This window comes from Vigna umbellata, chromosome 1 (assembly GCF_029865625.1).
Source record: "Vigna umbellata cultivar VRB3 chromosome 1, Vumbellata_1.0, whole genome shotgun sequence".
Taxonomy (NCBI): domain Eukaryota; kingdom Viridiplantae; phylum Streptophyta; class Magnoliopsida; order Fabales; family Fabaceae; genus Vigna; species Vigna umbellata.
The window spans coordinates 7,647,715-7,659,195 of NC_142165.1; the positions used below are offsets into that span (position 1 = coordinate 7,647,715).

The window sequence follows — 11,481 nt, forward strand, 5'->3', positions numbered from 1 at the left end:
ATATATATATATATATATATATATATATATATATTATAGAGCGTAACTAATTTAAAATTTATCAAATAAATAGTTAAAAATATTAAGGAAAGAAGTTTGGATTAAACTTTCATTTTCAAAAACAATAATAAAATTAAGTTTAATAGTTTCTATTTTTATCAGTTTTGTTCAAAGTGTTCATCCACTTTTTGTTTGTTTAAAGTGATATCAATTTTTCTATCTTTTTGTTTAATTTGGTCCTTTTATACTAAATCGTTAACGTGCCCACATAAGCCATTAGTGAATAAGGTGTAACTTTTGACATAATGAGATTTGTCCAATGAGGTATTGCCCCTGGCAGTTTAATCTTTCATCTAAAATTAGGGTTTTGGTGTGGTGGAGGTTGCTTTTCGAAGAAGGAGACATGAGAGGTCACGCCACATGCTTGAATGAACTTATGGTTCGTTGTGATGGTGCAATATTTTGCGATTTTGAAACGAAAATGGTTCTATGATTTGGATTAGCTCTTTTTTTCCTTTGCAAGTTTGCGTGGTGTGATGATGAACACTAGGGTTTCGTGATTTGAGTTTTCTGATTCATGATAGTTGTTGGCTTTTGGTATTGGGTTTCTCTGTCTGCAAGTTTGAGGCGAAGATGATGGCCAATCGTGGGGCTATGTTGTTATGTGGTGATTGACGAAGATGGAAGGTTCAAACATATGGAGAAGATCTCCCACTTTTGGGTTTGCGATTTGGGATTTCGCGATGCACTCGAGCTATCGTGGTGCCTATGGCGATGGTTAATGGAGTTTTTGTGTTTTCACGTTCTTTGACGCGAAGAGGTTCAAACAAACATGGGTTTGATTTTTCAAATGCAGGTTGCACGTGGTTGTTCAATGAAAATAAACAAGCTCATGATGGCTGTTGCTAGTTGATTTGTGAGGTTGAAGGAGATGATGGGTTCTGATGATTGACAACTTTTGTGGTGATTCAATGACGAGGTGGTTATTCTGATGGTGGTTAGGGTTTTATGTGGCGAAAGATTGAAGATGATGATATGGTCACATTCAATTACCACATTTTCACGTCAGCGTCCATTTAAGTTGTCACGTATATAAAAAAGTTACACCTCATTAAGTAATGATTCACGTGATGACATTAACGATTTAAACAAAAAGGATCAAATTTAATAAAAATTAAAAAAATTAGAAACATTTTGAATGTCCAAAAAAGTCAATGGTCACTTTAAACAAAGATAACAAACATAAAAATCAAAATAAGTATTAAGCCATAAAGTTAATAGCAAAGATGTTGAAATAAATATAAGTGATAAATAAATGAAACATTGAATGTTTAAATATTTATTGGTTAGTAAGAAAGAGAAGCTTCTAAGAATAAGAAAAAAGAATGAAAACAGTTAACGACTTGAAAATGGGATAATTTAAGTAAATGGTTACCCGAAGCTGGGTGAAATTTTTATGAGAAAGAAAACTTTGAAGAAAAATAGGGTATATCTAATGAATTTATCATTTTAAATTTAAAGGTGGAATTCTTAATGAATGCCAACAATAAATATTTAGCATTGATTGAAAAGTATACTTAGAGTGTGTCTGATTAATATAATATTTAACAAGTGGGTTTCTTGAAGACATGAAAAGGCACCATGAATGAGAAAAAATATGTTGAAGAAAGTAGGGGTGGGCAAATCAAACTAAACTGCACTGCACTATTAAAAACTGTATTGAACTAAAAATTAGTTCAGAAAAACTAAACTGCACTAAAAAATAGTTCAGAAAAACTGAATTGAACTGCTTTTGTTTTATTAAACTGTACTGAACTGAACTATACTTAACTGTACTAAACTACACTATAAACTGAACTACTAACTATACTAATTTTGAACTGAATTATACTAATTTTAACCAAGAACTGCACTAACTATACAACACTAACAACTACAACACTAACTAGTAAAATTGCATTAATAAAACTGCACTTCATCCTGTAAATTAAACATGAGAAGAGCATCATTTTGTACAGTCGGGAAACTAATATCCTGAATAAATGCAACAAGCTTTCTAAGAAGGGAGCTTTCGAATAAATGCAACAAGTTCTAGATATCTGCTTCTGTATAATAGCTGGTCCTCTATTAGGTTTTGTATGATACAAGTGGCTTCCTAGAAAAGAATAGAGATCCACTACCACCTGATTCCATTCAACTACTGTCATCATGTAGCTGTGAACTGCTTCAGTTGTTCCCCAAGATGCTTAATCAGCCTCAGAAGCAATCAAATTACTCGCATGGAGGTGCTCTGGACTCAAAAAAGCAGAGTGTCTTTAATATATTAATTCATAACCTCAACATAGTTTTCTATACTCTGAACAACAATCAACACATCCTGTCTAAAAAATCATTGCCACAATAAACTCTATTAAAGGATAGCCATCAAACCTGATGCAAAAGATTTTGATGTGTTAGCATAAGTTATGTATACAAGAGTAACAATGTCATCATATTTGATTGCTCCATACATGTACTGCTTCCCTGAAATAACAAAATTTTAGAGAATTGGATCACTGTTCCTTTATATTATAAATACAAAGATCAATATGTCTCTTCTACTGTAAAATAAGCAAGCACATAATTTCTACCACTCTAGTAAAGGCCAAACTCAAAACCTAGCGTTTGCAGACTAGATATGTTACTAAAACTAATTCACATTATCTTTTGATAATATTTTTTTACATCAGTTTTTAGGAACATTTCTCATAGAACATTTTTAAAAGAAAAAGCTTTACACTGTTATATACTGTGGTTGTATATATGTGTTTTTCTGAAATAAATAAATAAATAACAAAATTAATTTATATATACATTATGCACTTCAGAGGAACAAGGGGTGGACTAAAAGCAAAAATTTTAATTAAAGAAAAGAAAGGGAATAAAATGGTGATTGTTCCAAGAACACACAAATAAGAAATATCAAACCTCTAATCACACTTACAAACCATAACATAGCTCAAACAAATATTCCATTTCTCATCAATTCTTAGAACTTGTTAAGATGAAGTTGACCGGTCCCAAATTTTCTACACAAAGTAAAATGTAATTATCAATTGAGCAACAGTTTAAAATGACAAGTTAAAAAGGTGTTATATTGTACTCACAAAATCAACTCCGATGGTGCTTATGTAGCTTTCAATGTATGAATCATCCTGTAGCAAAGCATTGAAAAACAATATTGAGCATTTGTGTACTGTTTCCAAGACAAAACAACATGAAAAACAAAGCATTAAGGTTATAGTCTTACGCACATGTACTTTAGATAACTAACAAATTGTGGCAAAACTTCAATCATCCAAATTAATAGCAACACTTGAAGGTCCCACTTCATCTTGAGATGTTATCTCTACAAAAATAAAATAAAATATTTCATAATTTTTTAACACTTAAAATATAAATTAAAAAGTATATAAATTTGTCATATAATCTCACCTTGCTCAAATTTATCAAGTTCTTTAGGATCCTCATCAAAAAGTATAGAGAAAGGTGTTCCTTTTAACCAATCTTGTGTGCAAACAAGCACTTCCACTATTTTAGGCGTTAGGCAACTACGATAAGGACTAACCACTCTTCCTCCTGTACTAAATGCACACTCTGATGTTACGGTAGAGATAGGAATGGCTAACACCTCTCGAGCCATGTTCGCAAGGATAGGAAATCTAATCGAGTTGACTTTCCACCAATGTAAAATATCAAGCTCAATTGACTTCATATAAGGTTCAGGATCCTCTCTAAAGTATTTATCAAGCTCTGATATATAATCAAACCTACGTCCTGTAGCTCTTAGGTAGAAACTCATGCCATGAGGATCATCATCATCATCATCTAGTTGAGATTCTTGTTAGCTACTTTGAGAACCCTACTCAATACCTTGATATTGTTCATAAAGTGTTTTTAAAGATGACGATAATTTTGAGTTCAATTCACTAGCCATACTAGATTCAAAAAGGTAGTCAATGAAGTAATTAACAAAATCCAACTTACTCCTAGGGTCAAGCACAACAGCAATCAATAATAAGATATTAATTCCATTAGGATTTCCCCAATATTTTTCATACTTGCCCTTCATCCTCATTGCCATCAATTTTATGCTCACATCACTACTCTTAGAATATTGTAGAATCCTTTTACCAATTCCAAACACCTCCTTCATATACATATGACTCGCGACATAAGATGAACCAGAAATGCGTAGGGTAGAGTCATAAAATATCTTTAAAAATGGTAGAACAGACCTCGCATATTCCCAATCTTCTTCTAATGGCACACCATCATTACTTTTGGCCATTTCAACACCAAATTTCTTATCTTGCATATCTAGCAAGACAAAGGCATCTTTGTACTTCAAGCTTGCCTCTAACATTAAGTAAGTTGAATTCCACCTAGTTTCAACATCAAGACAAACAATACCTTTGTAAGAAATTCCCTCTTGTTCAACACATGCCTTGAATCTAGCAAATCTAGCAGGAGAAGATTTCACATATTTAACTGCACTCCGGATTTTTGAAATTGAATCTTTTATCTCTTTTAAGCCATCCTTCACAATCAAACCTAATATATGAGCACAACAACGCATATGAACATATTCTCCCTTCAAAACAAGACAATTCCATGATAACATCCTTCTTTTAAGGTACTGGACCCCAACATCATTTGCGCTAGCATTATCCACTGTGATGCTAAGGACTCGCTTCAACTCCCAATTATTCAAACAAGCCTCAACATGTTTAGCAATGAGCTCTCCTGAATGTCCCGTTGTTTGAGAAAAATTCAAAATTTTCTTTTGAAGTTTCCAATCATTATCAATAAAATGAGATGTTAAACTCATGTAATTTAGGTTTTGGATTGATGTCCATGTGTCTGTAGTTAAACAAACCCTCTCACACTGCTTTGATAGAAACATTTTCAACTTTGCTTTTTCCTCTTCATAGAGTTCCCATATTTCACGCCTCAATGTAGTGCGGGATGGGACTTCAAATCGTGGTTGCAAGGACCATACAAAGTCATGGAAGTCCTCATTTTCCACAAATCGAAAAGGAAGCTCAGACTTCACAAACATCTTCACCAACTTCCTCCGAGATGCATTTTGGTCAAATTTAGAAATAGTTGGTGAAGGGCTAACACTAACTTCTGCAATTGATGATGAAAGCTTTTGCCTTTTGAATGCTTCTCTATTAGGATTTTCTTTACATCTCGCCAAATGATTCCTTATCCCACTTGTTCCAGCCAAATATTTAATCAAATCACCACAATAATTGCATTTGGCCTTCTTCTCAGAATGTGGTTATTGTTTAGTAAAATGTCCCCACACATCTGATCGACCCTTACTATTCTCAGTTGACGATGAATCGATACAAGGAGGTAAATAATTCATTCTAGAAGTATTTGGTGTGAGGGTTTCTACCGTTTCTAACATTCAGGTCACTACATTAATTAAGAGTTCAATCAAACAAAAGGCAAGTTTATCTAAATGATGATGATATATGGTCTGAAAACAAATTCAGAAATCACGTCACTACATTATGTCACTACATTTTTCTTTAAAAAGGATTAAACTTCAAAAACTATCAACATGAACATGATGTTGAAATTTCTCCAGCCAATTCAATAGTAATTCCTTACAATCGCTAATTGAAAATATTACGTATCTAGTTAAGTGTTAAAGTACCTAGTCAGTTTGTACTCACCCAATAATTTAAAACATACTAGTTAGATAAAAAAAGATTAATATCTATTTAGATTTTGAGTTAACAAAAGGAAGAGAAAAGAGGACCCAATAGAAATAAAAAGAAATAGAGTAGATCAGCAGACTGCACATCAGCAGTCATAGGATGATGATAATAGTTTATAAGCTTTGGATATGTTTTTAATTTATAGACTTCTAATGTATTCACTGATGGCTTATTTAGCCGATCTAATTTCTTTTTCAATTCTTCTATTTTTAAATTTGTATCGTTTTTTAATCTTAATGAATCTAATTCTTTATGTGGTACGTTGAATAACTTATATATTAGTTTTATAGGTTCTTTTAAACTACTAGAAGTTTCTTTTTGCGTCTTACTTTCTATTCTAGTTAATTGTTTTGACATAATATGTATTTGAATAATTACGTTGGGAATGCAATTTTTTAATATCTTTTACTTGTACAGGCTTATCTTCATTTTTAAAATATTTATATGGACTAACTTCTATTTCTATATCTTTTATGGGTTGTATTACGATTCCTTGTTGTGGAGAATATTCTGATTCTATTATTTCAGTATTTACTGTTTTCCAAGTATTCGATATTTTGTCTAATGGACATATAGATTTATTAATACTAAAGGGATATTCCAAGTTATTATCTCTATTGTAATTCGAAAACCAGTCAAAGAAGTATAATTTTATTTCATTTTGTCTTAGGTATTTATAAAATTTTTCTCTAAAATTTTCTACTTGTTGTTTTGTAAATGTTTTATAATACCAATCTCTCCTTTCTTTATTAAAATTAGCTTCATAATCTTGTCTAATCCAATTTTTATCTATTTCAAAAGTTTCTTCTCTACTTAAAGTATTTAATCTTAAATCACTTAAAGTTCTAAGTATGTTTGGCATCCTTAATCTTTCTCTAGTTTCCATGTAAAGGGACCACCTCTTCCACTGAACTTGAAATGATTCCACAAGAACTTGTTCATAGTTTTGTTCATAGTTTTGTATAACACTTAGAACTTGAAATGATTCCACAAGATTTGTATCTGACTGCTGCTCCACAGAACCAACATCATAAGAGGTTCTTTGTGGCTTCTCAATCTCAACTACCCCCTAAGCATCACTTGACAAACATGGACCCTTTGCCTTAAGGCACTGCCTGTTTTCATTCCCTATACCCATCATTTCACTGTCTTTGGAATTCAATGGAACCTGGGGTGTGTTCAAGGTGGCCGGCATATATTTGATTCACATTTCTCGACCCCACTCACATTTTAAACTTTTCCAAGATTTATGCTTCTTGGTTTTTTTGGACTACAGAGCATAAAGCCACTACCCCACTCACCCACCACACATCCCTGAATTCGAGAACCACTGAACCTAGCAGCAAAGGTTAAAGAAACAGAGCCTTTAGCCTATAATTAAAATTCTAATTATACCCTTATTCTAAGTTCTTAGAGTTTTAATGAAAATTTAGTGGTAACATATAGCAGTTATACCAGATGGTAACAATCAACACAGAGAAAAAAATATTGGGAGAGCATGGATTCCATCTGTCAAAAGCTAAACAAGACACAAATATGCCAAGGTAAAAAAATGCTGAAAATCACATCGAACAATGCGACTAGGGTTCACACCAAAAGTTCACAGCAGCCTGGTAAACTCACCTTTTACGAGGGCGAGTCTTCGACAACAGTTTGGCGACGGTAGAGTGCGGCAAAGCCTTCAACAGTGGCAAGTCTTCGACGACGGCGAGTCTTTGACTACAACGAGTCTTCAACGACAACAAACCTTCGAGAACCTTCAACGGCGGCGAGCAAACCTTTGACGAATGGGAAGTAACGAGAGGACGACGAGTCTTTGACTACAGCAAGTCGGCAACGAACCTTCGGAAACCTTCAACGGCGACAAGCGAAAACTGTGAAAACTGTGATGGAGAAAGGGAAAAGAAAACCTAATTTTGAGAGAAATTGTGATTGAGAAAAAGAATTGGAAAAACTGAAACACAGTTAACTGGTTAACTGTACTAGAATAAAAACAGTTCAGTATTTTTAAACTGAACTATTAATAAGTATAATTAGTTTTAAGTAAAATTAGTTTAAGTTTTTTAAGTTTAAAACAGTACAGATAAACTATAGTTTAAGTTTTTTTAATTAATTATGCACAGCCCTAGAAGAAAGAAGATGAAATCGGAAGCAATAATGTTCTAATCTAAGCACTACAAATGAATATTCCATGTATGTACATATCTATATATCTTCTATCATATATGTAGTTGAAACAAAATTAACATGTTTTTTGAAGCACCAAAACCAAAGTGTGAGGGTGCTATTGCTCTGGCTAGCTTTTTGTGTTTTTGCCTTCCTTCTACTTAAATAATTACAAAGAAGAAACCACCCTTATTCACTACTAACTATTGAGAAGTTGCTTCCACGCGAATTTCTTCATTTTCCACGGGGCTAAAACTCACTCGTTTCTGCAAAATCAAATCAATATTCAAGTAAGAACATAATGTCAGCTTCTTAGGAAACTACTACAACCACTCTCAACGTTCTTTCTTTCTTTTCTCTCTCGTTATTTTAAAATACCAAAGTAAACGACGAGTGGTATTATTGAGTTCACATGTAATGCTAACAAAATTGTAAATTATTCTTCAGTGGCGTGTTTGATTTTTCATAAACTTCCAAAACCCTCTTTGTTTCCCCTCGATGCGACTTCTTTTTCAATTGTCCTTAGTGCGTTTGGTATTGTTTTGTTCGAGGCAAAATTACGTTTCAAGTCTTCATTCTAATTCTTTTTAATTGGAAAACCAACATGTTATTTTTATAAACAATAAACAATGCAGTCACGTACAGTGCAAATCAACTTACTATTCGTAGCTTCTAACGTATATTCAAATCTTTCCAAAATCAACTATTAATGCCTTCAAAATTGGCGCTCAGCGCAAATCAACTTCATGGCAAAACATCAATCAATACAACTAAATATACACTCAATACGAATTGGAGTTACGATAAGGTGCTCAGTTGAACTTATGTTATAAGCATCGATATGAGTCAACTTATTAAAACAAATTATGCCTTTCAAAAAAAATAGTTTAATCTTTGAAGAGAAAAAGTTAGTAGAAGGATGATGAAAATTTGAAATTGTGAAGTAGAAAGGCTTAAAAAATAGTTATAATCCCATGAAATCCGGTGGAAGAAAACGACCGGGTCTAAGGAACCACATGCGATTTCGCGTACGTCCACATCACCATCAACCAACGCCTTAATTAGCGCCCGTGAACATACGAAAGTTCAACCCACTTTCAAAGATTCATGACTCCAAATATAATTATATAAAACATTTTTCTATTATCATCTAATCATTCCTCATAAATACTAATTACGTCAAATTAACATCAACTGTTTTTTTATCACTATCTAATCTTAAACCAGTGCTAACGCGGTTTTAAACCATCCACTGGACTTCAAGTATGGAAATCAAAATTAAAAAATAGATCTGTTTTAAGCAAACAGAGGAAAAAAATAAAGATTCAACGGTTAAAGATTAAACGAGTAAGCAATTCTATAAATCATAAAATAATTAACTAACGAAGAAAATATAAAGAGAAATACTAATACATACCCCACGTGGTTTGTGAGTGTGATGGTGCAGCGTCCTCGGGCCACCGTCCTCTGCCGCAGCACTGCCGGCGGCCTCGCCGGCATTGTTTCCCATGTACAAACTTATGATTTTCTCCGCCACGTCGGACCCGTCGGTGCTCTCCTCCATGAGCTTGTCCAACTGGGCCTTGGGGAGCCTCATCTTAACCCTCATGGGCCCATCAGAGTCCAGATTGGAGTTGGGCCTAACGAGGGCGAGGTCCGACACGGAGCGTTTGGAGAGCATCAAGAGCTCGAGTCTATCCTTAGCGTTCATGCCGCGGATACCACTGGATCGCACCCTCCTGTGCAGCGCCGTTTTATCGTCTTCGGGTTGAATCTTGGGTAATTCGACGAGGAAGTAGATTTTCCTGGGCTTCAATTCGTGGTGAGGCTCAAGGGGCTTGGCCCGAAGGCCGAAATGTTTGACCGCTTCGGAGTCGAGCAGAACGTGGCCGGGGTAGTCCTTGACGACGTCGTTGGCTCTGGCCGGAGTTTTGAACTTCAACGTTTCTCCATCGACCTTCATGACCTTGGCCTTTCTACTCCTTCCTATGGTGTTCCCCATAGCTTCTTGAATTACGGTGTTTACTCTGGATTTTTGTGTTTGGTTTTTTGATGGGCGAAATTAAGGTACGTGGATTTTGGCCTGACCGAGTTTTGGGGAATTTATATTGGGATGGTTTGGTAGTAAGGTTGAAATTTGAATGATGGGGATGCATGTGTGAATTGGTGGAATGTTGAAAATAAAATAAAAAAGAAATCGGTGAGTTTAGTGGTAAATAGTGGTGGGAAAAGTCTGGTTGTTAAGGGATAAACACTGGTTTGGTTGGGTTAATAGAATAGTTGTGGGGTAGGGCAGACCAACCTTTCATTCTAATCAATCTCCCATTTGAGAAAAAGAGGAAAAACAAATGGGGTACCCTCTCATATTCTTTTCATATGTGCTCTGTCTACCTGTTCGACCAAGTTGCGTGCGTTTTTTACATCCACCTTGACGTTGCATTTTCTAAAAACACTCAGTTTATACCTTTGTCGATTTCCCAAGCCTTATGTTTTCTCACGCAAATAATTAAGATCTGTTATCTGAACTGCTTTTCCATTAAAGTGAAATTACTTTGAAAAGTTTAAATATTCATTTGCCAAAATAATTATTATTAAAATGTCTATTTGGAAAAGTACGAAGAAAGAGCAAAGGTTTTGGCAATGCATGCACACTTTACAAAGTCTAACCTTCTAGTGTTTTCAATTTATTACACAAGACTAAGCCAAGCGCACGTGAAAAAAAAACCAAATTGCTGGGAGCAAAAAAAAAAGGTGTTTATCTTTCCTTTCTTTTGAACAAAATGGATTTTGGATAAGACATTAAAATGAGAAAGTTTATGAAATATTTCACACTGCTGTTGTGGATTCAAACCTAACATAACATCATTACGAAAGTGGCTCACGGGCTGCACCGTAGCCACCGTTCTTTACGGAAAATGTTTAAACGATGGACAAATTATAATTTACGTTGTTATGTATTTTATTTTTTTATTTTTTTCAAATAATTAAGAGTTTATTAAATAATTTTATAAAAAATAGGTACTTTATTTTTTATTAGTATTTTATTATTATCTGTTTATATAATTTAGGTTTTATAGATAAATTTAGAAAAAATATTTTTTTATTTTTTATTGGTATTTTTTGATTATTATTTAATTAAATAATTAAGATTTTATTAAATTAAAAATGAAATGATAAATATTTGATTTATAATTTTACAAATGAAAATTACTAAAGATTAAATAATACATAAACAAAATCAATTATCCACAAAATTGGACGATTCGATTATCAACAGAATCAGTTATCTAGAATTGATTATTTAAAGTATAAAATTAAATACAAATTTCAGGTCCAGTAAGTTGTGCATTTATGAAAATCCATAAACAGAAAGTTTTACACAATTGAAATTCATTTTTGGTGGAAACTAATTGTGAAAACTATAAACATTCACTATTATTTTTTTCTATGGTTAATAACATATATAGGAGTAATTAATCTCTTTATTCACTAAAGTTGAATTTAATGTAAGTAAACTCTTTTGTGATTTTTTCTATTTAAT

General features: G+C 33.4%; 1 protein-coding gene across 1 annotated transcript; it reads right to left on the reverse strand.

Annotated features, from left to right (window-relative positions):
- Positions 1-7,919: 7,919 nt before the first annotated feature.
- LOC124846040 (uncharacterized protein At1g66480-like) lies at positions 7,920-10,332 on the reverse strand. The gene is made up of 2 exons (XM_088093009.1): positions 9,358-10,332; positions 7,920-8,206 (listed from the first exon to the last, which is right to left on the reverse strand). Exons 1-2 carry the CDS (start codon positions 9,940-9,942, stop codon positions 8,144-8,146), a joined length of 648 nt encoding a protein of 215 aa, XP_087949135.1. The 5' UTR covers positions 9,943-10,332; the 3' UTR covers positions 7,920-8,143.
- Positions 10,333-11,481: the final 1,149 nt, after the last annotated feature.

Coding starts and splice junctions, on each gene's coding strand:
- LOC124846040 (XM_088093009.1), bottom strand. CDS start 9,942: ATGGGGAACACCATAGGAAGGAGTAGAAAGGCCAAGGTCATGAAGGTC. Junction 8,207..9,357: donor ACACTCACAAACCACGTGGG/GTATGTATTAGT, acceptor TTGATTTTGCAG/AAACGAGTGAGTTTTAGCCC.